The sequence below is a fragment of the Chlamydomonas reinhardtii genome, chromosome 10, assembly GCF_000002595.2.
Source record: "Chlamydomonas reinhardtii strain CC-503 cw92 mt+ chromosome 10, whole genome shotgun sequence".
In the NCBI taxonomy this organism is placed as follows: domain Eukaryota; kingdom Viridiplantae; phylum Chlorophyta; class Chlorophyceae; order Chlamydomonadales; family Chlamydomonadaceae; genus Chlamydomonas; species Chlamydomonas reinhardtii.
Window position 1 is genome coordinate 6,000,706 of NC_057013.1, and position 25,701 is coordinate 6,026,406.

Consider the following 25,701-nt stretch of genomic DNA (forward strand, 5'->3'; position numbering starts at 1 on the left):
AGATTCATTTCCCCAGCAGCTTCTATTTCTTTGTTTCCTTCTTCATTCCTAAATCCGACAAGCCTGCATCGTGGGAGTGGGCTGCACAGCCATAATGAGTCCCGCGAATACGTCTCAGGCATCCGCGGCTCGCACTTGCAGCAGCAGCAGTAGCAGCAACGAGTGCGACAGCAACAGCAGTCGACAACGCAGGGTGCCTCGTCGCCGGCGCGCCGCGGCCGCGGCGCCTCTGCTGCTGCTGCTCTGCGCGCTCGTCGCGGCGCCGGCGCCGCCGCGCGCGCTCGCCCAAGGCCGCGCCCTGACGCAACAGCAGTCCGACGGCGGCAGTAGCAGCAGCAACAACAGCAGCAGCAGCAGCAGCAGTAGCGACGGAAGCGGGGTTGGCCATGCCACGTCGGCTCGCGCTGGCAGAGGCGGCGGCGGCGGCGGCCTCGGCGCCTGGTCGGACCCAAACGCCAACTTCACAGTGCCTGTGACGGCGCGCGCTTTCAGATTCGGCGCGGCGGGCGAGGTGGGTGGGTGCGTGATCTGGACGAGGATGGGAATGGGCGACGGGAGGGGCGGGAAGGGAAAGGGGGTCCCGTGGGTCGCGGGGCACACGATTGGCGGCAAACAGGGACACGGGGAGACACGCTCTGCGTGCGGTGTCGACCTCTTCGGCGGGGGCGGCCGGGCTTCTCGCCTTACTTCGCGCGTTCCTTTTTGCGCTCACGCCGCGCTTTAATCTCGCATTGCCACTTGCGCCGGCACCGTCTGTGTCCCTTACACCATCACAGACACGCACACCGGCACCGTTTGTGTCCCCTCACATCATCAATGGCACGCTTTCATGCAGTGTCAACCCCTTCCCGCTCTTGAGCTTTCCCATCACACATGCATACAAGCACACGCACGCCTCCTCACCCACCCACGCACGCATCCACGCGCACACACGACATCCGCGCGCGCACACGACACGCCTTCGTAAACACATGCGCACCAAATACACGCCCGCAGGCGGTGACGTTGCCCACCAATCACTGTGGCTACGGCCCGCTTACATCGCCCTACGTGGCGGGCATCTCGCCCGCTAGCCCGCTGGCGCAGCGGCTGGCACAGGCGGGGTGCGGCGTGTGTCTGGAAGTGGCGTGTGCCGAGGTGGGGGCGGGGGGGAGAGAGGGCGGGATGAGGGTGTGCGCGTGTGTGTTTGTGCGGCGGGTATGGCGGCGGATGTGGCGGATGCGGTGGACATGCTGATTGGCGGGACATCGGCGTGGGTCGGGTGGGGCGGCGCGGGTTGAGACCAAATCCCCTTCTCCCCCCCCCCGCCCCTCCACTTCACCACCCCCACCCCCGTATTAGGACCTATCTCGTTGGGCTCGGGCACATACCCGCTCTCCTCTCCTCTCCACACACACACACACACACACACACACACACCTCGCTCGCAGGGTTCCCCGGGCTGTCTGGTCCCCTCCGCCGCCGCGGCGCTGTCTCCGCCCTCCTCGCACTGGGGGTCACCCGAGGTGGCGGCCGCCACCAGCAATGTGCTGGCGCCGGGGCGGCTGCTGCTGCAGGTGCGTGTGTAGCAGCTTTGTGTGTGTGTGTGTGTGTGTGTGTGTGTGTGTGTGTGTGTGCGTGCGTGCGTGCGTGCGTGCGTGTCGGTGGGTGGGTGGGGGGTTGTGTGCCCGGCTCGTTGAGATAGGTTGCCACAGTCAAGGAATCGTCGCCCAACCCTGCAATGCAGGCGAGATCCACGCATAACATTCGGGGGCCGCCGTGTGTTGCCGTGTTGCTCCGCTAGTTCAGCTCGGTTTGGTTTAGTTTGGGCTTGTATCTACAAACCCTCCCCAGTCCCCACCTTCAGCCCACCCCTTCACCACCACCCCTCATACCACTCCACCCCCCACCGCACCCCTCCCGCCCCACGCCCTCCCCTGCCAGGTCGCGGACACCTGCAACAGCTGCGACCCGCTGGACCTCAACCTGCACACCGACGCCTGGACCCGACTGGCCGACCCCGCCCGGGGGTCTGTGAATGTGACCTACCGCCGAGTCAGCTGCCCGGCACTGGGTGAGGGGGGGAGGGGCTGCTGGGGGGAAGGGGGGTGCGGAGCCCGAAGTAGGTCCCTGCTGAAATAGATAGGTAATGAGGTGCGTGCGAAAAAACAATCAACGGCCATCCTTGGCACCAACACACCCACCCAACTTGCCTACCTTACCCATTGCCACCCACCACACAGGTATCCCGCCACCACCTCCCAAACGCCTCCCCCCCCCCCACACACACACACAGCCCCACCTCCCTCAACACACCTCCACACACGCACACACACACACACACATTCCCACCTCCCTCAGGCCGCAACCTGTCTGTGTACGTGAGCGGCCTGCGCACGAGTGAGGGCGGTTGGCTGCGGCTGTCAGCGAGGGACGTGGCCGGGGACGGACTGGCGGAGGTAGCCATCGCGCACTGCCCGCGGCTGGCGGCGGCGGCGCCCGAGGCCAGCGCGCCGGCGGCGGCCGAGGCGGCGGCGGCGGCGGCGCCAGAGGCCAGCACGCCAGCCGCCGCCGCCGCCGTCGGCCCTGCAGGTTAGCCGCACTTTCTAGTTCTAGTGTTTCCTCCTGGGCTAGCGCTGTTGAACTGCGCAGCTACGCGCTAGCTGCCGTACCTACTGAGTTCCAAGTGCTTCCAAATTGCCTCCTTCAACTGCCCGGCTGTATACATATGTGTGTATGTGCCCCCACACGTGACAGCCCCGGCACCCAAGGTGGACGCCGCCGACCAGCCCGCCGCCGCCAAGGTGTTCGGCGGCGCACCAACCGCCATCGAGCTAGCCCTGGCGCAATTGGCGGCGGCGGGGCAGCAGCGCGCGTCCGGTGCGGAGGCGGCAGAGGGCGGCAGTAGCAGTAGCAGCGGCGGCAGTAGCAGCGGGGGCGGCGGCAGTAGCAACGCCGGCAGCCCCACACCCGCCGCTGAGAACACCACCCCCGCGCCTGAGAGCAGCAGTGCTAGCAGTACTGGCGGCAACAGCAGCGGCAGCAGTGGCAATAGCGGCAGTAGCAGCAGTAGCAACGGCACCAGCGGCACCAGCAGCAATAGCAACGTCTACGGCACGGGCTTTGGCGGCGGCGTGACTAGCCTCAGCGCCGGGGGTGGCGGCGGCGGTGGCGGCGGGGGTGGACTGACTCCGGGGTGTGCGGGCACGCTGCGTGGCCCCAGCTGGCGTGTCATGCAAAACACAGTGGGGGCGTCATGGGAGTTCAGCGGCCTCCCGCGTCTGCCGCTGGACCTAAGGCTGACGGATGTGGCGGGGAGGGAGATCATTGTGTGGTGAGTGTGGTGGGTTGGGGAGCGGGTTGGAGAGCGGGTTGGGGAGCGGGCTGCATTTACGCCAGTCTCTGCTTGCGTGTGTTTGCGGCCTGAGAGGGCGGGCGGGTGGGCGCAAGAGCGGGGAGGTCATCCTACCAGCCCCTTCTCACACAAACACGTGTGCGCTCTCCTCGAATGAACACGCACGATCACACACGCACACACAACGCCACACGGTCCCTCTCTCTGTTCCATCTGCCACACGCAAACACACACGCACACGCAGGGGCGCCATTCCCGGCGACACGGCCCCCGCGCTGTACGGCACACATGCGCAGTTCCCGCCCATGACGGCGGCTGACGTGGCGGCGGAGGATGCGCAGGCGGCGGCGCAGGGCATCGCCACGGGTGTGGGCCCAGGCGTGGGGCCGGGTAACGCCGGCGGCGGCGGCAGTGGCGGCGGTGGCGGCGGTGGCGGCGGTGGCGGCAGCAGCAGCAGCGGCGGCGGTGGCGGTGGCGGCGGCAAGCGCTGAGAGTGCTGCAGGGGCTAAGCCTATTCATCACCTATTCATCACTCGGGTAGGGTAAGGGGCAGGTTGGCGTAGTCCTGCGGTGTGCAGTGCATTCCCAGACGGCCAGACCCCCATATACAACAGCCATTTTGCATTGACGGAGACCCCACCTATGAAAAGGGGGGCAGGATTTGCGGCATGACCCCGTGTGTGGGGTGGATGGGCCGATGAGGTGGGGGTTCCGGCTGTGTCGTGTCGGAACGTTTGCGTGTCGCGGCGTGTATTACATAACGTGTGACGCTGGTGGTTTTATAAGAGTGCCTGCGTTTTGCATATGACGTTCAATGAACATGTGGGCCAGCACTGGTCAGCGCGGACTCCTCGCACCTAGCGCTTGCGCCTTGCGGCGATAACTGCAGTCCCTAGGCAATTATCACGCACGAAGGTCAAAGGGAAGTGACGGCAGTTGTTTAGAGTTTTGGTTGGGGGCAACAAGCACGTGTGTTACACGCCAGCGGACTGGCACTGATCGACCGTGGCTCGCACGCTCGTAACAAAGTTCCCACACAGAGCATATGTTATTGCAAAAGCAACGCGTTATCACAGCAAGACAGCCGTAAGCTTAATCAAGGCTCTTCATGTCGAAACTGAGACATGAAGCAACTTCCGTATTCACAGCATGTTGGGCGTTCTTGAATCACGCGTCCAACACACAGCACGCATTTAACACGTAGCAAGGAATCATGAATGGCAACCGCAACCGCACAGGCAAAAGCGCACACATAGTCACAGGCGCGCGCGTACTTGCTTTCCTGGAACACACGCTACCTTTACCCCCCCCCCCCAACCCTTCCAAACTCCTGCGAAAGCAGTCTCATTCACCAGTCACGACCCTCACTCCATTCAGCCCGCCAGTCGGCACTCAGCATTCCCGCCACGGCACAACTTCAAATTTGAAATGACCCGCACGCAATCGCCGCCCATCACGCCGCCGCCAGCCCCCACATCACCAGCAGCGCCGCCGCCAGCGCCGCCACCGCCGCCGGCGCCAGCGCACCCGCCAGGTAGCGGCAACACCTGAGCCGCACCCCCAGGCCCGGCAGCCCCAGGCCCCACCGCAGAGCCGTCAGGCTGCCAGTCAGACTCAGCGCCGGCGCCAGGCCGCAGCCCGCCGCCACCGCCAGCGCGGCGCCGCGTCGCGCCACCGCCGCCACGGCAGTTGCGGTTACGGTTACGGCGGCGGCGCCGCCAACCGCCGCCGTGTCAACCGCCAGGAATTCGGGCCGCATCATGGCACGTGTCAGCAGCAGGGCGGCCCACGGGCCCGTCATGCCAACCGACAGCCCCGCCGCCAGCCAGCCCATTGAGAAGACGGCGGAAGCTACAGCCGCCGCCGCGCCGCCGCCGCCGCCGCCGCCAGCAGCTGCGGCATTGCGGCCGAAGCCGCTACTGCCGGCACTGTTGCTACTGCCGACGAAGCCGGCCGCCGGGTCTGCTACAGCCGCCATGGAGTCCAGGGCGTAGGTCAGGGAGTCCAGCCAGCCGTGGACCTGGAGGCAGACGAGCGGCAGTAGCAGCAGCGGCATTAGGATGAGGAGGAGGAAGAGGAGGAGGAGGAGGAGGAGGAGGAGGAGGAGGAGGAGGAGGAGGAGGAGGAGGAGGAGGAGGAGGAGGAGGAGGAGGAGGAGGAGGAGGAGGAGGAGAAGGAGGAGGAGGAGGAGGAGGAGGAGGAGGAGGGGGAGGGGGAGGGGGAGGGCAGGATTACAGCGTTGACGTGCAGAGCAGAGCAAAAAACGTGCACAGCCCTGCCAATGCGTCGCTCCCCCTTCCGCTGCTGATACACATTTAAGCTTCCCCAACACAGCCTCCCGCGCCGCCCCCGCCGCGCTGCTCCCCCTGCACGTCGGCCCCTCAAGCTCGTGCTGCCATTCCCACGCCCCTTTGTCCACGTGGCCGGCCACAGCCCCCACCTGCATGGCCTCCACCATCACGAACATGCCCAGCAGCAGTGTCGCCTGCGACCACGGCAGCCGCACGAAGGTGCCGAGGAAGGACACCTGCATGCGGCACAGGGGCACACAGGCACCACACAGAGCATCACACAGGGCGCATTTGCGTTACTGGCGCAGAAGGAAAGACGGTAAGAAAGAAACATGTAACACAAATATGGCTGTCAGGTGGCGCCGGTACTCGTGTTCAGTACATCTGGGAACCACCGGCCCGGTTCCTGGCCACCCACCTCGCTGGGACCAAACAGCATGACGGCCAGGGACGTCACTGCTCGCTGCTGACTCCGGTGCGGGTGCCGCGACCCGTACCAACCGCCGCCGCCACCGCCGCCGCCGCCACCCAAGCCCCCAAACGCATCGCCGTACAGCGCAGCCGCCTCCGCGGCACCCGCCCCTGCCCCGCCGCCGCCGCCGTCATTAGTCATGACGTTGAGCAGCAGCGGCGGCGGCTGCGGCGGCGGCGCGCGGATGGCGAAGGGTGACGCCGCCATCACGTGGCCGTACCGCCGCGGTGTGACTACGCAGCTGGACCCGGTGGCGGCGGAGGCGGCGGTGGCGGCGGAGGCGGCGGTGGCGGCGGAGGCGGCGGAGGCGGCGGAGGCGGCGGAGGCGGCGGACCGGCCGCTGGGGTCCTGCCCCTGCTGCCCCTGCCCCACGTCGTGACAGTGATGCGAGGCGGCACCATCTGCGGTTGACGCCGACGCCATCGAGTGCCTTGGCCCGCCGCCGCCGCTTGCGCCGCCGCCGCCGCCGGCGCGGTTGTCCCAGTGTCGTAGCAGCACTGCGGTCACGTCGGCGTCCTCATCCGCCTCCAGGTCATGCAAGGGGTTGGCGGCGGCGCCACCGCCGCTGTAGCAGCCGTAGCCGCCGCCGCCACCGCCGCCAGCAGCCGTGCTGGCGGCCCAGGGGCGCGGTGGCGCCTCCACCGCGGCCGCGGCAGTAGCAGCAGCAGCAGCAGTAGCTGCAGGCGAGCTGGCAAAGGGCGTGGTGGGCAGGAGCCGCCACCTGGGGGGAGTGCCGTGCTGCGCGCCCTCCGCCGTGCTGCTACAGCCAGTGGCGGCGGCGGCGGCGACTGTCCTGCTAGCTGCTGCCTCCTGCTCTTGCCTGTTCACATGCCCTGCGCACGCATCGCGACGGACGCCGTCCGGGTGTGTAGCTGCTGTTGTGGTGAGGTGGTGGTTGCGCTGGTGGTGCTGCTGCAGGGCATCACTGGCGGCGAGGCGGCTGCGGCCTCCTCCTAGCAGTGCGGCCGCCTCCAACTCCTCCTCCTCCTCCTCAGCCGCCGCCCCTGCCGCCGCCGCCGCCCTGCCCTCCGCACCCAACGGCCAGCGAGGCCACGGGCGGTACCCAAGCAGACCTCGCAGCAGCCCGCCAGCGGCGCCGCCACCGCCGCCGCCAGCGGCGCCGCCAGGCGCGGCGCCCACGCCGTCGCCGCCGTCACCATTCGAGGCATCACCATTCGCGCCATCAGTGAAGGCGGCGGCGGCGCCGCCGCCGTCTTCACCGGTGCCGATGCCGTCGCCGCCGTCCGGCCGCGTTCTCAACCGCACCCGCCGCCCGGCGTCACCGAGCCCACCGCCACGCCCGCGGGCCTGCCCCTCGGCCTCTCGCTGGTCCGCCCCCCGCCCCTGCGTCCAGACCTCGCCCTCGCTGTCCCCCTCCACCGCCTCCGCCACCGGACCGGCCGCCGCGGTCACACGCACGGCGCCCCATGCGTCACCGCCACCGCTGCCGCCACTGCCGCCGCCTCCGATGCCGCCGCCAGCTCCGCCGCCAACGCCAAGACCACCGGCGGCCGCAGCTGTAGCAGGCAACGCAGGCCCAGCAGGCGCCAATGCGTCAGCACGCATGGCACCTGTGGCGGCGGCGGCGGCAGCCGCCGCCAGCGGCGGCGCCGCCGCCACGGCGCTCTCAAAACGGCCTTCCCAGTCCGCGACCCGCATCGCCTCCAGGGCCGCGAATGCGCTGCTAGAAGGCGCCGCAGGCCCGTCACAGCCGACGCCACCGCCGCCGCTGCCGCCGCCGATACCGCTGCCGCCGCCGGTGCCCGCCGCCGCGTGTGCCTGTGCGTCATGTGCTTTTGGTGCCAGGTGGGACTGATGGTGTTTATATTGGTGCTGGTGTTCCTTTTGTTGGTGGTGATGCGGAAAGAGTGGTGTGGACAGTGACCCCGGCAGTGGCACTGGCGGCAGTGGCTGCCCAGTCATGTGACTATACGGCAGGGAGAGCCCGGCCGCCGCCGTCAGGCCGGACGACTCCGCATGTTCATGTTGGTGCTGCTGCTGCTGCTGCTGCTGCTGCTGCTGGTCCTGCTGCTGCAGGTGCTGCAGCTGTAGCAGCTGTAGCTGCTGCTCCGCCGCGGCCGCCGCCGCCGCCCACCAGTCCGCCGTGTCGGGGGCGCCGTGTGTGCCCTGACTCAGCAGCTGCTGCAGCTCCTGGCTCCCACACGGCGCCGCCGCCGCCGCCGCCACTGCAGGCCGGCTGCTGCTACTGCCGCCACGGCTGATGACGCCGCGGCGAGACGAGTCGGCGGAGCCCGGCCACGCCTCCTCCTCCCCGGGCAGCCCTGCTGCCGCTCTTGCCGACCCCCCTGCTACTGCCGCTGCTGCTACTGCCGCCGCTGCTGAGGAGCATGCCGCCAACCCCGCTCCCATTCCATGCGCCGAACCACCAGCACCACCAGCACCACTCGCAGTAGCAGCCCCGTACGGCGGCGGCGCCGCCGCCGCCGCCGCCGCAGCCGCGGCTGCTACAGCCGCGGCTGCGCCCGCGCTGCCGCCGTAGCTGGCCAGTATTCCTAGGTCGGCTCCGGCGGCGGCGGCGGCTTCCACCAGCTCCGTGCCCAGTGCCGGCGGCAGCGGCTGCGACGGCCTCAGCGAGGCGAACCGCCGGGAGAACCACTGCCGCATGCCGGGCGTGGGCGGCGTGCCTGGAGCGCCGCCAGACGAGGCGGCGGCGGTGGCGGAGGAGGCGGCGGCGCCGCCGCCGCCGAGCGAGGTGGAGGCGTAGTGATTAACGGGCTGGAGCCCTGAGGTCGACCCCAAGGGCAGGAGGCTGTTGTAGCTGCCGCTGCCGCTCCCGCCGCCGCCACCGCTCGAGGCGAAGCCGAGAGAGCCAAAGCCCCACACCCCGCCGCCGCGGCCGCCCACCGCCGCCACGCCTTGTTCGGCGGCGCCACTGGTCGCCAGGTTTAGACTCATGCCGTGGCCCGTGCTGATGGCGGAGTGGTAGCTACTGCCGCCGCCGCCGCCGCCGCCGCCGCCGCCGCCGCCGCCGCCGCCGCCGCCGCCACCGGCGTCAGGGGTGGCGTGTGAGGCGGCGCGTGTCGCCGCGGCCGCTGCAGCCAGGCGCGTGAGTGAGGCCTGCGGGTTGAAGGGGGGTTGGGACATGGAAACGTGGGGACAGGCCGTGTGCGTGTTTTGGGACACGCAGCTGCAAGGGCAATGCCCAGCGCCCCATAGAGCCGCCCTGGCACGCATGCAACTGAAGATACAAAATCCCTCATTCCTCCCATATCCCACACGTCCCCCAGTCCCCCGCCCCCGCCCCCGATTGAATTACTCCGTCCTCCACATGAACGGCTACCCCGCACCCCACTGCCTACTGTACCTTACCTTATTGTAATGTACCCCCCCCCTCCAGTTTGGGCAGGTACTGGCAAATCCACCGCCCCCAGCTCCCACCTGGAGCCCCCCACCCCCACCTGGCGAACCCCCCTCCCGCCCCCCCCCCTCCCGCCCCCCCCTCCCGCCACCCCTTCCTCTCCCCCCCTCCCGCCCTCCCCCCCGCCCTCCCTCCCCCTCCCTCCCTCCCCCCCCACACGCACACCCACACCCACACCCACCTCGCGACACTGCGCGGCGCTGAGCAGCAGATCGGCCAGGTCCTCATCGCTCAGCGTGCGGTGCAGGCCCTGGGGATGTGGGGAGGGGGGGAGGGGTTAGGGGGTTAAGGGGCTTACATTCATGGTAAGACGCGTTGTCCATGAAGTCCAGCGGCCAGCTCCAGAGTAGACCCGCCGAAAGCTGCTGCTGCTGCTCTCCAACTTTTCCTACCGACTAATCTACGTGGTCGTATTGTGGTAGCGTCAGTAAAGCGATCGCGTAAAGCCCGGTAGCGCTCGGATGCAGGCGAGGGGAGGGGGTTAGGGGGTTAGAGGGTTAGGGGGCGGGGAGGAGAGGAGGAGGTGGGCGGTTGAAGGAATTGGAGGGCACGGGTGTTGTCCGTTGGCAGGCGCGGCCGGTGTGTCACATGGGCTCGAGGTGTGCCGCCGGCCCAACCCGAGGACTCACGTCACACGTCAACACGACTGGCAGGAGCGGCACACACACACACACACACACACACACACACACACACACACACACACACACAAGTATACACACACGCACGCACATGCACACACACACACATGCACACACACACACACAAACACACACACATGCACACGCGCCCACCTGTTTCGCCAGCTCCGCCTGCAGCCGCCGCTTGCGCTCGTACGCGCCGCGCCGCCCTATGGCCCCCGCCAGGCCCAGACCGCCAGGCCCGCCGCCGCAGGCGCCCATCGCCGCCGCGTTGTAGGCGACGGCGGCGGCGGCGAAGACGCTGCTCACCGCCCATCCCGCCCACTTAAGCGAGGGCCCCACCGCCAGCGCCAGCAGGCAGCACACCAGCGCCGCCGCACCGAAGGCCGCGCCCACCTGCGTGCGTGTGTGGGGGGGTGTGTGCGTGTGTGTGTGTGTGTGTGTGTGTGTGTGTGTGTGTGTTAAAGAGCACAAGGAAAACATTACGCGTAGGACGCGTGTGTGTGTGTGCGTGTGTGTGTGTGTGCGTGTGTGTGTGCGTGTGTGTGCGTGTGTGTGTGTGTGCGTGTGTGTGTGTGTGTGTGCGTGTGTGTGTGATGCCGCGAGCTCGATAGCACGAGCGAAAGGGGGGCGGCGGGGCGCCGGGCGCGCGCACAGGGAAGACACCGGCGCGTGCTTGTACTTGGAACGCACAAGAGTGGGTGTGCGTGTGGATGTGGGTGTTGCGATGTTGTGCGGCATGGCATCGCATGTCGCTCTCAGGACGCAGTGCACACACACACACACACACACACACACACATGTGCCGGCAACACGTGCCGGCAAAGCACACGGCGTGTTCGCCGCCCACCCGCCCACCCACCCACCCTAGACCCCCATGGGACTAATGCAGACACCCCCCGTTCTTCATGGACGTTTACCCGCCCCCCCCCCCCGTCTTCGTGTCGCTGTTTCTTACTGAAACAGGTGAAAACACCCCCCCCTGTTTCCTTACGGGATTGGTTCAAAGTTACCCCTCCCCCCCCCAACACACACACGCTGACACGCATGCATACGCACGTACCTGGTCGTGCAGCAACAGCCCCGGGTCCGGCACCGGCACCGGCGCCGCCCCCGGGTAGCTGCTACTGCCGTAGCTGCTACTGCCGTAGCTGCTACTGCCGTAGCCCCCCAGGCCCGAGCCCATGCCGCTGCTGCCGCCGGTCCAGGGCTGGCGCCAGGCGGCAGTAGCAGGGGGGCCGCGGCGCTGCAGCCGCAGTAGCAGGTACAGCGCGCCCGCCAGCACCAGCAGCGCGGCTGTGAGCGGGAGCGAGCGAGCGAGCAATGGGAGGAAGGGAGGGGGGAGGGGTTAGACACGATGTGGAGACACGGCATTGAGGGAAGGTGCCGTGCGCTGGCAAGGGAGTAGTTGAGCGGGCGGGCGCATGCAAGTACCGGCACACAACAACGCACGGGCGCAGGGCCCCAACCATGGAACCTCCTGCTTCATGGTGCCTCGTGCCGTCTTCTCCTTCTTCCACCCCCGCCGCTCGCCCTGCTTCTCCACGACACCTCGGCCCCCTACCATGAAAATTACCGCTTGCAGCTGTCGCCTCTGCCTGTGCTCCGCCCCCTCTCCCAATCCCGCCGCCTCACCCAGGGTAGGCAGCGCCATCCAGCCCGCGAACCGCGCAAAGCTCAGGTCAAAGCCCGCCGCCACCACCAGGTTCACGACATTGCCCGCCGGCAGTAGCAGCCCCGCCGCCGCCGCCGCGCCCAGGTGAGCCGCGGCGAGCACCATCGGATCCAGGGCGGCTGTAGCAGCTGCCACGTAGACGTAGACGGGCGTGAGGCAGATGAGCGCCGTGTCGGGGGAGGTGGCGGCGGAGAGGGCGGCGGAGAGGGCGGCCAGCGCCGCCAGCAGTAGCGGCGGCCGGGCTGCTACAGCCGGGCAGCGGGCGGCCTGAAGCACCAGCCAGCCGTACAGGCCGGACAGCTCGCAGGTGAGGGAGATGTAGCTGACTGCGTGTGAGCGTGTGGGCGTGTGTGTTTTGTGGGGGAAGGGGAGGGGAGGGGAGGAAAGGGGAAGGTGGGTGAGGCGGGGCTGCCGCGAAAGGCGCTACTAGACTCCAGTCGGGCACGAAGTAACGGAGACCACATATGCAATGCCCATCTACATGCACTGCAAAGTGGCAACTTCTGCCGGTACAACAACCCAGCGCACACGCTTTTCACTTGGCCCACCCAACCTTCCACACGTTTCCCCCCACGCACCGCAGTCCACATGCCGGCGCCTTGCCAAGGCCCCCAACCCACGCCGATACACACCAGTCAAAGCCCCGGACGCACCCGCCAGCATCTGCAGCACCACCTTCCACGGCCGCAGGTTGCCATCGCCTGACAACGCCACGCCGATGTCCCTAAACGTGATGGCTTGCAGCAGGAGCAACAGTCCAGTCGCCAGCCAGGGGACCCAAGCAGACGTAATGCTCACAGCCAGGCGTGTCCGCGGTATTCTGAGGCGGAGCCCGCCGGACAGCGCGTAGGTGCACAGAATGCTGATGAGGAAGACCAGCAGCACCACCGCTGAATGAAAAGCTGTCTTCATGGCGAACGCTCATTTGCGGATACCTGTTCTCTAATGCTATATTAAGAGTCAACGCCAGTCCCAATAACTGCAATTCTGGCGCGAATCCTTGCAAGTCGAACACTGCTTGACCTTAGTGCGAGCATTGTCATAGTAAAGTTATCTATGTCAAGGTTCTTGTGAAGTCCTGCGGCCACGTGTCTGTAGAGAGAAACTTTCCCAAGAGACTCGCTGACTGCCAGCGATGAGCGCAAGATGAACTGTCACCTAAGTTCGCATCATCCACGCTAACGGGCTCTCCCTTACTGCTGGGAATCCTGGCCTAAGCTGGGGTTCGTGCCAAGGCACGCGAGCCTGCATCAGCCCTGTACTCCCCCTGGCTGGCGAGTTCAGTGCCTTTCAGTGCTGTCAGCTCACGAGACATCTCTGATGGCGGGAAGAAACAGGTTTTGAGCAAGCCCGGTGGCATGCTTAGTACTGTGTTTTGTCGTGCTGGACGCGCGCACGACATCCCAGGCAGAATCCCAGCCCGGGCCGCAGGCTGCAATCCTAGCCCATAACCACAGTCACAGCTCACAAGATGCGACTAGTTCGGTTGCGTGGCCGGGCCGCCCGTCCTTTTGTTTAAACGCCGGATGTGGGCCCGCTGGGAGAGCGCGCTTCGTGCCGACTGGGCGGTTGCAACCCACAGTTGCGTTCTAGCTCTCCCGTTTTCATGCGCTTGTCTTCTATACAGATTTGTATACTGTAAGCAAAGTTTGCATTAGGGTAACTGGAGTGTCGTCTACTCGAGTTAGTGAGTAGCCGAAGTGGCGCGACTAGCGAGTCTGCACGTCTTGCATTGCGAGAATGCACATCGGAAGCTCTTGGTCCTAAGGAGCTATTGACAGACATACGGCCTGCGGCCTGGCGCTGCTCGTCTGAGGAGCGAGGATGCCATTCGCAGCGCTCCTGCCTGACGTGCTGCAGAGCGCGAGCGCCGATGACCTTGCCGCCGAGCTGGATGTCCACATGAGTGCTCTCGAGCGCATCCTGAACGCCCAGCTCGCGGCCTGTTGCCGGTGGCGCTCGGAGTGGGAGCCCGCAGCACTCCCACCAGGCGCGGCGCCCGTTAATAGCTGGCGCAGCAGTGCCGCACACACGCGCCCCAGCGTGTCCAGTTCACGGCGGCTGGAACGCCCGGCACACCCAGCAGAGTCCACGGAGCGATGCAGCCAAGATGTCCCCACGGGTGGCGTGTACGGGGCAGCAGCAGGCAGCGGCACCGCAGCAGCGGCTATGACCGCCTTCGCAATCCGCAGCTTCAGTCTCGAGACCGCCAGTGGGGCCGGCTCGTGCTCACCCAGCTCACCCGCCTCCTCCTCCCCATTGCCGCCGCCGGCCTCCACTTCCTCTTCCCCCGGGAATGAGTTTATGTCACCTGCAGCTAGCTGCTGCTGCGGCAGCGGCGACCTGGCTTTGCCCTCTGCTGAATCAGAGCCCCGGGCGGCGGCGCCTGCGAGTGAGATGGCGGATCGTGGTCCGGCTCAGCAGCAGCAGGGGCAGCAGCAGCAGGAGACGCAGCAGGAGACGCAGCTAGAGCATCTGCGGGGCCAGCAGCAGCAAGTGCAAGTCGGCTGGCTGCAGGCACATGCGCGGTCGTCGGTCTCAGGTCGGGTGGGCCCGGCCCGGCTGGGGCTGGGGCTTGAGCGCCTGCAGTCCATGGGACTGGTGGGGTCGGGCTCGGGGGGAGCAGAGGCGGCGGCGGCGGCGATGGCGGCGGCTGCCTGTGTGGCGGAGCTGCAGTCGCAGGTGTCACTCAGCCTCATGCCCGTGCCGCCGGAGCCGCAGCTGCAGCCGCAGCTGGAGGCACAGCCGGAGCAGCCACAGCCGGCGGGGCCACGGACTACGGCACTTCCAAAACCAGCTGCGCAGCTGCGCGGCGCAGAGGATGTGCCGGCGGCGGCGCCAGCGACGGCTGCGGCAGTGGAGGGATCGGCACCAGGGGTCCCGGGGGGCTTGGCCTCTCAGTGGATACTGGTAAGTGGCCCGGGATTTGGTACCTGCACTGAGTACGGCGTGCACGGGCGCGGGGTTTCGGGGTCGTCAAGTTGTTGCCATGAAATGGGGGTCGCGGCGCGTGGGGTCGCTGTGACCAGGGTGGCTTGTCTCCCAGCCCTCACAGTCCCGCCACCCCTGTCTCCCGCTGTCCCCTGCAGTTGTCAGCCTTCGCAGCGGCCGCGGGCGCAGGCCCTACACAAGAAGCCATACGCGGCAGCAGAGGTGGTGGACTGAGGCTCAGCAGCCTCCTCGCAAGCCGCTCCCTCGGCCGCCGCACCTTCAACCTCAGCCGTATGGGCAGCAGCAACAGCGCCCGCGCCATCACCACCACCGCCGCCACCACCGCCACCACCGCCACCACCGCCACCACCACCGCCGCCGTCATGGAAGCCGCCCGGCCGCCGCCGCTCCTGCTGCCGCTGCCACTGCCACTGCCGCGGTCGCTGTCGCGGCAGCTACTGCCGGCGGCTGACTCGCTGCCGCTGCTACTGCCGCCGGAGCCCCTGGCGCAGCTGTTGTCGCCGGAGGACGTGGCGCTGCTGGCCGCGGACATGGCGGACTTGGAGGCGTGCGGCCTGGTGGGGTGGGACACGGCTGAGGACCTGGAGTTTGCGGCGCTGGAGCGGATCAGCCACAGCATGGCGGCCAGGAGGAGGAGCGCTTGGGGTGCTGCGGCGGGAGGAGGAGGCGGTGGTGGCGGTGGGATGGATGAGGAGACGGAACGCGCAGATGGCAGGAGAAGCAGCAGCAATGGAAGCGGTGGCGAGGGGGAGGTTGAAGGCGAGGGTACTGGGGAAGGTGATGGCGGGGAAGGCGCGCGGAGTGGGACGGGGATTCGGGCACGCAGTGGCAGGCCGCAGCCACCGCCCCTCCTGCTGCCGCAGTCACCGGCAGGGCTGCTGTGCGGCGTGCTGTCGCCAGTGGCGGAGGCGGCACCGACAGCGGCTTCCGTGGCGGCAATGCCAGGCAAGCAGCTACCCCAGTCGCCACCGTCATCGTCAGCACCACCGCCAGCGCCAGCTGGGCCAAGCCCTGAAGGGCACGCCGCGCGATCGCCACTGGCGTCGGGTCGGCGGTGCCGACACGTCTCGGAACCGGGCGGATGCGGTATTTCTGGTGGCGGCGGCGGCGGTGGTGGTGGCGGCGGCGTCGTGACGCGCCGCAGGGGCCAGGCGCCCCGCACACCGCAGCTTGTGACTGTGGCCGGGGCTGCCACTAGCAGCGAGCCAGTCGGACCGCGCAGCCGGCATGGTCACGACCTCGGACCCAGATCGGGAGGCGACCGGCGCAGCAGCCACTGCGGCAGCTGCTACAGCCCCGACTTTGGCGGCACAACGTTTGGCGGCGGCTGTAGCAACAGCGCTCTCAGCACGCCGTACGGTGGCACCCCGCCGTACAGCGCTGCCGCCAGCTGCGGCAGCCGCCAGCCACGCAGGGCGTCAGAGATTGGCGGCGGCGGCGGCTGTGGTGGTGGTGGCGGCGGCGGCAGCGTTTGTGCCGAGGTGCCGCACTCGCCTTGCTCCATACGCAGCAGCCCTGGGGGCGGCGGCGGCGGCGGCTACGGCAGCCTGCGACAGCGCTTTGACGCGGCGGCGGCGGCGGGGGAGGAGGCTGACGGCGGGGCGATGGGTGGTGGTGGCCTGGGCGGCCTGAGCCGCATGTCTTCCCGCTGCAGTCTGAAGCTGGCGCCGGGGGCGAAGCGGCCGTGGCGGTGAGGGGCAAGAAGTGTGGAGGGGTGGGGTGGGGGGGGGGGGGCGGGCGCGATGCGACAGCTGGTAGCGTGACACTTGAAAGACGGACAAGCATGACGCATTTTTTATTTGCTCGGAGCGCGCAATGCCGCTTGTGTTTGCTATATTTCTTTACTTGGATGCTTGCGGCATTGCGGCCTGCTGGTGGCGCTGCTGGCACATGACTCGGGGCTTGGACAGGGCAGGGGTGCACACCACGTGGGTGCACCGCAGGCGGGGGAAATGGGTGTGGGGGCACCGCACAGGGCAACGGGGACCGCAATGAAGTGCGTGTGTCTGTGTCTAGCGTGATGACAGTGCAGTGTCTGGGTCTGAGTGCTCGTATCTTAAAAAGCCGTTAGTGGCTTAGTGCGATGGCAGTGCAGGATGAACTGGGCTGATACTATATGCAGACTACGCAGCACTTGAACGTCTGGAAGGTGGGGGCAACCGACGATTCTGTTTCACTGTTTGTCACAGCGTGACTGTGCTTGCCACGGAGTTCTGGGAGAGCGTACTGGTGGCCCTGCTAGGCCCTGCCCCCCCGCACGCGGCGTCACACGCGGTGTGCAACCTGGGGTACCGTACCGCGCTCCCCGTGTGCCCGGCTGCCGAACACACCGGATGCACTGGTGACCTGCCCCCCAGTGCCAATGCTGCGCTGCCATGCCTCGACGGCTGCGCCGGGCAGCTCGCGTCTGACCCCTCCCCCACACAGCCTCCCGCTGTCCAGCCTGGTCCAGCAGCCGCGAGGTGTGCCAACAACTTCCCATAGCGAAGCGCCCGCTCGACCTCAATCGTTCGGCACCGCGCTTTCCTTTCCACACTTCATGGGCTCGTAACAAGCACGTAGGCATTTACATTACGCCAAACTTTTCGAGGTACCCACATCCAGGTCATGTCTTCCTTGTGGCGTCCTCCAACGCATCCTTCACACACCGCAGCCACCACGGCAACCCGCAGGACCAGCTTCTCCCCCCACTGCCACGACGGGTGGCGTGCACATCCCCGCCGCGGGCGCCCGGCAATGCCAGCTGGACAAAAAGGCAAAATCGCCGGCGGCAAGGGCACTCCGCAGCGCGGCAGCAACGCCACACCGTCTCACACGCCGCACGTGCTACAGAGACTCAACTCCTCAAGCACATAACGCGGGCTGCTGGTTCCAAACTACCTACAAACTAAAGCTGCTATGTCTCGTCACCAAGACAAACAAATCCATCTGCAGCGACCCCGGGCGTAGGCGGGCAATCACTGATAGGCCTCGCCCGCCGAGCACCTATCTCCGAACAAGCCAGCCGAGCGCCTGCGCCCACTGCCTCATTGCCGCCTCCCACCCTACCTTCCATCCTGCTCCACGGCGCCCACGAGCAGCTTTTAAAAGAGCTGTTCACGCACTGGAAAGAAGCTCTCCGCCGTCGCCAGGCCGCCGCCGCAGCTCCGCCATCCATATGCTCCGCCTCTCCTCCCCTCCCCTCGCCATGCTCCGCCGCCAGGCGACCACAAGCCGCATGCCGCCGCAAGCTCCAGCTCTCGCTGTAAGAAAGCTTCCCAGCTGCTGTTGTGACTACTGCAGCCGCCGGCAGCACGCCAGGCTCCCGAGCTCCGCCATAGACCTACGCCGCTGCGTCCGTCCGCGCGTTTACTTGACCTCCTTGTGGAGGGTGTAGCGGCGCAGGTTGGGGTTGTACTTCATCAGCTCCAGGCGCTCAGGGGTGTTCTTGCGGTTCTGCGCAACGGAGGGAAGAGCGGGGAACGTGAGCGACAGGCGCGCGTGGCGAGACAGCGAGAGCGACCGTTTGTTTGGAGGGGGGAGCTCTGCCCCCAACCGAGGACGGAGTACTGCCAAGCGAGCCATTCTTGTTAAACTAAGTAACAGCTGTTATCATAGGCTGAAGGTCCGGCTCCGCTGGTCGCAGTCGCGCACTGCAAGCGTGCCCCAGCCAGAAGCCACAATGCGCTCACCCCACGCCCCAATTTCCCGGGCCCCCGCTGAAGAAAATATAGCCATGAGCCTGATGCAGACTACTGCTCTGCCCAGTCCGCCGTTCAGCCTGGTGCAAAACTCGTGGCCGTCGGCTGGTGGCTCTCGCCCAAGCAGCGCCCCAGCCCAGCGCCTCACGCTCGCCGATCCTGGCCACCCACCTTCTGGGTGCAGTAGCGCGAAGGGGTGGCGCCCTCGCCCTTGGACTCAGTGCACTCAATAGTGACGATGAGCCGCACGCCCTTCTTCTTGGCCATGGTGGTCACCTCGCGGAACGCAGTGGTGGTCGGCACGGGGGCCGCGGACACACGGTAGGACATCTTGTTGCCCATCATGGGGTTGGTCAGCGCCGAGGCGCTCGAGCGCAGGACGGACTGCATTTTCGGCGAGGGGTGTCTTTCTAAACTAGCCGGGACTCGGCAGGACTAGGATGTGAAAGAGCAACGAAGAAGACACAGTGGGAAATAGAAGAAGCGGAGGAGCTCAAACAGGGCAGAGGCGAGGCATGGCAAGCAGCGCCCATGCACAGCTCGCAGGTGAGCTCGTTTGCACCATATGCTTGCTGTTTCGAGTTCTGCATAACTAAATCTTAACAAATGTTTAGACGTGGGCTGAAGTTGCGTTGTGCTTGACGATTTCGACCCTGCATAAGCAGAATTGTGAAACGGCTGCGACAGCGGCATTAGATAAGGACCTGCTTCATACTATTGTAGCTGTTGCTTTAATAGAAGTTCCAGTCGCACTTGCCCTTACTTCGAGCGCCATGCGGCCTGCCGAGCGGGTAGGCGCCTGGCAGGGCATGAAGGCAGGAGGCTTTTAAGGAGTGTAAGATTTGAAGCGGAGCCGCGAGCTTTGGAGCTGAGCTGAGCGTTGCAAAGGACCAAAATGGCCCTACCTCCGCTGCAAAAGTCCCACTCCATTAGCCGTGAGGCTCTGGCCGCGGCAGCAGAGCTGGATGTTGTGCTGGTGCGTTGGGAAAAGGGCGCGGGGCCTGCCGGGGGCGGGGGCGACGGCTGGCACGTCTGGGGGCCGACGGTTGGTGCCGCAAGCCCGTTGTGGCGCCGCCTGTGGGCACGTCTCTCTCCCCAGCTGCTCAGCCTCACAGCACGGGCAGCCGCATGCATGCATGCATGTCTGTGTATGTAGCGCAATCAGTTAACCCACGCCACCACCACCACCACCACGCCACCGCCACGCCACCACCACCACCACCACCACACCAACACCAACACCGCGCAGGAGGAGAACCCGGGCCTGCTGGCTGTGGTATCGGACATGCTGCGACCCGAGTCACTGCCGGCGGGCTGGGAGGCGCGCTTCGACGCGGAGAAGGGGCGGCGCGAGTACGTGCACGCGGGCCGCGGCGAGGTGCAGTTCACGCACCCGCTGGCCGCCTACTACCGCGGCGCCGCCTTTATGGAGGCGGGCGGCTACAGCCGGCTGCAGGCGGCGGAGGCGGAGCAGCCGCCCGCGCCGCAGGAGGTGGGGGCGGGGGATAAGGGGAGGAGGAAACGAGGAGGTGGGGAGGAAGGGGGGGGCGGGGAGGAGGAAACGGGAGGTGGGGAGGGAAATACACGGGCATGGCTGCTGTCGCGCCTGCGCTGGGCCAGGAGGGGATGGGGGCGGGGAGGAGGAAACGGGAGGTGGCGAGGAGGGGGGAGTGGGGCGGGAAGTGAGGAGGGGGGGAGTGGGGAGGATGGGGTTGGGGGTTGGTGGGGGGAGTGGGGCGGCGCAGGGGGCTACAAGTACGAGAACCAAACGCAAAGTGCGCTGGTCTGCATGGGGAGGGCAGGAGGGGGGTGAATACCAGGCCAAACTAAACCAAACCAAGCTGAAGCGTGCGGTGGGGTGGTGGGGAGGTGGGGAGGGAGGAGTTGGGATGGGATGTGCTGGGGCTGGGGGCTTCGCTGGGGTTTCGAGTCGGCCCGGGGGCTGCGGGTTTGCAGTGCGGAGGGAGGCGGGCCTGGGCTGCCGTGGTGCCGCGGTGCTGGTGGTGCTCAGGGGACAGGCGAACGCAGGCTTGGGCGCGCAGGAGCACGCGCCCCTTCCTGACGTCCCCCGCACACATACACACACGGCTCCCCTTGCTCCCTCCCCCCCGCTCTATTGCACTGCGTTCGGTTTAGTTTGGGCTGGTATCTAACACCCCCCGCACACGTGTGCACTGGGTTCGGTTTAGTTTGGGCTGGTATCTACCACCCCCCCCACACACGTGTGCCCGCCCCGGCCCCCCCCCACACACACACATGCGCAGGTGACTGAGATGTGTGCCTACCTGGGTGTGGGCGGCGGCGAGGACCCCTACGTGGTGGAGGTGGCGCGCATGGCCATATCCGCGCCGCTGCCGCCCGGCTGGGAGGAGGGCGAGGACGAGGCCGGAAACCCCCTGTTCACGTGAGGGCGGGGGGGCGGGGCGGGGGGCGGGGGGGGGGCGGGGGAGAGGGGGCAGGGCGAGGACGACGGCGTTTATACTCGGTTCACGTGAGGGCGGGGGGCCTGGGTGGGGCAGGGGGGGTTGCATATACCAGCCCAAAGGCCAAAGTGGACCGAACCCAATGCAAAAGAGCGACGGGGGGCAGCTGGGGAGCGGGAGGGGGCGCGGTTTGCGGGGGCGCCGTTCCCAGTGAGAAAAGCAGAGGCACGCACGGCGAGTCAAAATTGAGGGGGTTAGCTCATTCGGAGGCCCAGAGGGGGCAGGGAGGAAGGCATTGGATGCAACCTCGCTCGCCGGGAGCGCACTTATCAGAACCTGTATCGACACACACGCATCCTCGCTCCCACCCTGTTGGTCATCGGTAACGCAGCGCCTGCTGTACCAGTGTGCCTGGCTACAACTTAGCTCCTTCTTGTTTAATCATAAATGTAATCCCCCTCGCACACACGCGCCTGCTCGCTCCCCCCCTAGCTACGACTTCACTTCTTTAATAAATCATGAATGTAACCCCCCCCCGCGCACAGCAACTCGGAGACGGGCGAGGCGCTGCCCTCCCACCCGCTGGACCCGTACTTCCTGGAGCTCATTGCGCGGAGGAGGAAGTGAGTGCGGCGGGGCCGGGCGTGTTGTGTGGCGCGTGTAACTGTGTGTGCTGACGGGGGGCACTTGGTTCCAGTTCCAGCCAAGCCAAGACGGGCGGGGGGCGGCAGTTGCAATGCGGTGGTGGGTGCCGCTTTGCTGCTCGCCTGCACACACCCGCACTAACATCTGCCCGCACCTCTACCTCCCATCACACACACACACACACATATGCACACACGCAACATCTCAACTTGTCATCACACACTCACTCGCAGGGAGCTGCTGATCCGCACGGACGGCGTGGGCATCCGCTCCGCCATCGCCGCCAAGCGCCTGGCCGCCATGGGCATGCCGGGCGTGTCCGTGCCGCCCGAGCTGCAGGTGGGTGCGTGGGCGTTGTGTGTGCGTGTGTGTCTGTGTGTGCGTGTGTGTGTGAGTGTAACTGTGTGTGTTAGGTGTGTGTGTCGGGTGTGTCGGGTGTGCGTGCGAGAGAGAGTGTGTGTGTGTGTTAAAAAAAACGAAACGAAAGCCGAAGTATGTGTGTGTGTGTGTTAAACAAAGAGAAAACGCGGTCCCCAGCCTGGCCTGTGTGTGTGTGTGTGTGTGTGTGTGTGTTGGAAAGCACAAGGAACAGAACACGCAGGACTATGTGCTTGTGTGTGTACATGCATGCTACCTGTAGGGTCGTAGGGTCGTAGGGGTTAGTCGTCTGCGCCTGTTGCGACTGCGCCTGAGGACCAGTGGGGCCAGTGCCAGGAAGAGCCCCAACCGGAGTGCAGGGCCCTGCTTCACCCACCCGGTGCCCGCACCATACACATGCATGCACCCTCCACCACACCTCTTGAACACCACCTCCACACACCCTCACCCCCCCCCCCAGGATGACGAGGAGGGACTCATCTCCGGCGGCGTGGACGACGACGACGGCGGCGAGGGCGGCGATGAGGAGCCGTACGACCCGCCGGTGGTGGTGGTGGCGCCCGCTGACATGGATGACGACGCCGATGACGACGGTGGTGGTCCGGAGGTTGCGGCCATACACGCGGAGGGCTTTGGGGCGCTGGTCACCATCAACGAGGATGAGGACGAGGTGGGTGGTGTGGGGATGTGGGGGAGGGGTATGGGGGAGGGGGGCTTTGGTGTGTGGAGGGGTGTGGCGGGTGTTTTGGGGGTGTTGAAGGGCAGGGGCTGCTGGCAGGGGCTGGTGGCTGGGGCAGGCGGACCCGGGGGCGTGTGCCGTGGGGCCGGTGCGCGTCCTCGGTTTCTAACGGAGGAGGCGATGCGCGGGCCGCTGCAACCGTTTGGGAGGCAGGGGCGACACGCGAAGGCCGTAGCGCCGCTTCGAATATGCTCACACACACATATACATACACACACAGCACACACACCCCACATACGCACACCGCCGCGAGACAGAGAGCTGCGCACCCGCCACGTCACGCCGCCCTGTGTGGCCGTGCATGTTGCTGTGCAGGGCAAGGACGACGAGGACGGGCCGCTGGTGCTGCCGCCGCCCGCCTTTGCCGGCGACGTCGAAAAGCAGGACGAGGATCAGGAGCAGCAGCAGCAGCAGCAGCAGGGTGGGGCCGCCAGCGGCTCCCGCCGGGCCTCCAGCGCCGCCAGTGGCGGAAGCGATCCGCAGCTGCCCAGCCTGTCCGCCGGCATTGCCGACGTGGCCGCGCTGAGGTCAGCCGCCGAGGCTGAGGAGGCGGCCGCCGCCGCCGCCGCCGCCGCCTCTGACGACAAGCCGCACTGGGCGGCGGATGATGATGAGGAAGAGGAGGGAGCTGGGGCCGGGGGCGTGCGGGGGGCGGGCGGGGGCAAGAAGAGCAGCGCGCTTGTGTTTGGGCACGCGAGCAGCATGGGCAGCCACGTGAGCGGCCGCACCGAGGCCATTGACCTGCCGCCCGAGCTGGCGTGGATGATGGGGGATCCGCCCACACGGCCCGCCACCGAGCAGCAGCGCAAGAATAAGAACAACAACAACAAGGGGAGCGAGGAGGAGGAGGAAGATGGGGATGGAAATGAGGAGCAGGAGAAGGAGCAGGAGGGCAGGGAGGTGCGGAAGGGCGAGGGGGATGAGGCGGCGGTGGACCAGGGGACTGTGGACCTGGGCGGTGGGTTGAGGCAGCAGCAGCAGCGGCAGCAGCAGGAGCGGGATGAGACGGCGCGGCTGGTGCTGGGCGGCGGCCCGGGCGGCGTGTCCAGCAGGTCCCACAAGTCGGTGCGGACGGGTAAGGCCGCGGAGGAGCAGGCGGGTGAGAAGGAAGAAGAGGAGGAAGACGGCTACGAGGACGACTTTGAGGTAAGCCGGATGATGACCTGGGGACCTGGGATGACGACCTGGGGACCAACCAGAGGGAGAGGGGGCGGTCGGCGCTCCGCCGCAACCAGCTGGACGCATCGAGCTTGCATGCCTTACCTCCGCCGTTCCCTTCCCACAACCACCAAACTCTGCACTCCCACTAGTACCACTCGACCTTGCCTTCCCGGCATCACTGTCCATTCCTCTCCTCCATCCCTGTCCTCCATCCCTCGCCTTTATCCGTCTCCTCCCTCCCTCTCCTTCATCCCTCTTTCCGGCATCCCTCTTACCGGCATCCCTCTCCTTCATCCCTCTTCTGCATGCCTCTTCCCGGCATCCCTCTCCTCCATTTTTCTCCTTCATCCCCCTTCCCGGTATCCCTCTCCTCCATTTTTCTCCTTCATCCCCCTTCCCGGCATCCCTCTCCTCCATCCCTCTTCCCGGCATCCCTCTCCTCCCCTCCCCCTGCAGTCCTACACCGATGACTTCGCCTCCTACACCTCCTCCGTCTCCCACATCGAGCGCTCGCGCTCCCAGGGCGCCCCACACAGCCGCCAGCACAGCGCCAGGAGCGGCCGCAGCCGCCACTCCGTCACCGCCCCCAACAGCCGCAAAGACCTGCAGCCCGCGTCAGCAGGCGCGGCCGCCGCCGCCGCAGGCGATGGCGACCAGGGCCTGGGGCCGGACGGGCGGCTACGGGCAGTGGCGGAGGAGGAGGGCGACGAGGAGCAGGAGGAGCAGCAGGAGCGGGGGCGCGCTGCCGCCGCCGCGGCGTCGCGGGCGGCGAGTGCGCGGCAGCCCAGCCCGCCGGCCTTCCCGCAGCCGGACAGAGTGGCGCCGCGTCGGTCCCCTGGTGCCAGCGCCGCCAGCGCCCGCGGCGGCCGCCGGGCCGAAGGCGAGGAGGAGGAGGGGCAGCAGCGGCAACAGGAGGGGCGGCAGGAGCAGGAGCATGAGGAGCAGGAGCAGGCGGAGCAGGAGCAGGAGGAGGAGTTGGGGCGCGGCGGCGCGCTGCACGTGCCGCCTGGGGGGCCCAGCTACAGCCAACAGGCCAGCCACAAGAGCCACGCCAGCGGCAGCTACAGCCGGAGCCGGGCGCCGTCGTCGCAGCAGCCGCGGCCGCCGTCGGCGTCGCCGCCGCGCGACGCCAGCCCGCCGCGCTCGCGTCGCTACACGGACGAAGACGTCGGCGGTCTGTCGCAGCGGCAGCACTCGCCCGCCATGCCGGAGGCGGGCGTGACGTTCGAGGAAGAGGCGGTGGAGGGTTTGTATGAGAGTGAGGAGGAGGAGGCGGCGGCGGTGCCGGAGCCTCGATCCAGGCAGCCGTCGCGCAAAAACCGGATGCTGGATCTGGACCGCCTGCCTTCCACCTTCTCGCTGACGCCGCAGTACGGCAAGACCGGCGGTGGCAAAAGTAAAAGTGGCAAGGGCGGGCCCTGGGGCCGCGACCTGCGGCGCGTGCGGTCGTTCAGCGAGATCGAAACCGGGCGGTTACGAAAGCAGTTGGACATGTTGGCGGCGGCGGGCGCGCATCAGGGTGCCGCCGGTGTTGCGGGCTGGAAGACGCCCGCTGGAGGGCTGAGCCTGGCGGCGGCGGCGGCGGCGGCGGCGGCGGCGGCGGCGGGCGGCGGCGGCGGCGCTGGCGGCGGCGGGGCGGGCGATAAGGGGCCGGCGCGGGAGCGCATTCGTGTGGCGTTGCGCTCTCGGCCGCTGCAGAAGCGGGGGGAGATATCGGCTTGGGTGGTTGACCCCGGAACGTGAGTGGACCCTGTGTGGCATGGGAGGGATCACATCACATCAGGAGATCATGACATCAACGCAACATCAGGAGAGCATGACATCAACGCAACATCAGAATCAGCTTTAACTCTGCTTGCCCGCCTCCTCCCTCCCCGTTCGTCCCCACTGTGACTCCCCCGCCTCCTCCTATCTACCCCTGTCTTCCCTCC

The 25,701-nt window shown here is 67.1% G+C and overlaps 5 protein-coding genes across 5 annotated transcripts in view; 3 read left to right on the plus strand and 2 right to left on the minus strand.

Moving 5' to 3' along the window:
* Window positions 1-7: 7 nt before the first annotated feature.
* On the plus strand, window positions 8-4,289 carry CHLRE_10g462816v5 (uncharacterized protein). The gene is made up of 7 exons (XM_043067190.1): window positions 8-511; window positions 997-1,137; window positions 1,431-1,556; window positions 1,924-2,053; window positions 2,341-2,571; window positions 2,737-3,313; window positions 3,579-4,289. The coding sequence occupies exons 1-7, from the start codon at window positions 95-97 to the stop codon at window positions 3,823-3,825; spliced, it is 1,869 nt and encodes a 622-aa protein (XP_042920587.1). The 5' UTR covers window positions 8-94; the 3' UTR covers window positions 3,826-4,289.
* A 7-nt stretch (window positions 4,290-4,296) lies between these two features.
* On the minus strand, window positions 4,297-12,960 carry CHLRE_10g462850v5 (uncharacterized protein). The gene is made up of 8 exons (XM_043067191.1): window positions 12,446-12,960; window positions 11,753-12,118; window positions 11,181-11,413; window positions 10,271-10,513; window positions 9,658-9,726; window positions 6,044-9,175; window positions 5,775-5,861; window positions 4,297-5,354 (listed from the first exon to the last, which is right to left on the minus strand). Exons 1-8 carry the CDS (start codon window positions 12,702-12,704, stop codon window positions 4,788-4,790), a joined length of 4,956 nt encoding a protein of 1,651 aa, XP_042920588.1. The 5' UTR covers window positions 12,705-12,960; the 3' UTR covers window positions 4,297-4,787.
* A 440-nt stretch (window positions 12,961-13,400) lies between these two features.
* On the plus strand, window positions 13,401-16,992 carry CHLRE_10g462901v5 (uncharacterized protein). The gene is made up of 2 exons (XM_043067192.1): window positions 13,401-14,702; window positions 14,882-16,992. Exons 1-2 carry the CDS (start codon window positions 13,617-13,619, stop codon window positions 16,436-16,438), a joined length of 2,643 nt encoding a protein of 880 aa, XP_042920589.1. The 5' UTR covers window positions 13,401-13,616; the 3' UTR covers window positions 16,439-16,992.
* A 306-nt stretch (window positions 16,993-17,298) lies between these two features.
* On the minus strand, window positions 17,299-18,880 carry CHLRE_10g462950v5 (uncharacterized protein). The gene is made up of 2 exons (XM_001698557.2): window positions 18,596-18,880; window positions 17,299-18,179 (listed from the first exon to the last, which is right to left on the minus strand). The coding sequence occupies exons 1-2, from the start codon at window positions 18,812-18,814 to the stop codon at window positions 18,093-18,095; spliced, it is 306 nt and encodes a 101-aa protein (XP_001698609.1). The 5' UTR covers window positions 18,815-18,880; the 3' UTR covers window positions 17,299-18,092.
* Window positions 18,881-19,020: 140 nt separating this feature from the next.
* CHLRE_10g463026v5 (uncharacterized protein) overlaps window positions 19,021-25,701 on the plus strand; it is a 16,412-nt gene continuing 9,731 nt past the window's right edge. Inside the window, exons 1-8 of the mRNA XM_043067193.1 lie at window positions 19,021-19,400; window positions 19,674-19,916; window positions 20,689-20,828; window positions 21,393-21,470; window positions 21,726-21,831; window positions 22,331-22,540; window positions 22,925-23,755; window positions 24,227-25,509. Of these exons, the coding sequence (XP_042920590.1) occupies window positions 19,320-19,400; window positions 19,674-19,916; window positions 20,689-20,828; window positions 21,393-21,470; window positions 21,726-21,831; window positions 22,331-22,540; window positions 22,925-23,755; window positions 24,227-25,509 (2,972 nt within the window). The 5' untranslated portion in view covers window positions 19,021-19,319. The remainder of the gene's footprint in view (window positions 19,401-19,673; window positions 19,917-20,688; window positions 20,829-21,392; window positions 21,471-21,725; window positions 21,832-22,330; window positions 22,541-22,924; window positions 23,756-24,226; window positions 25,510-25,701) is intronic.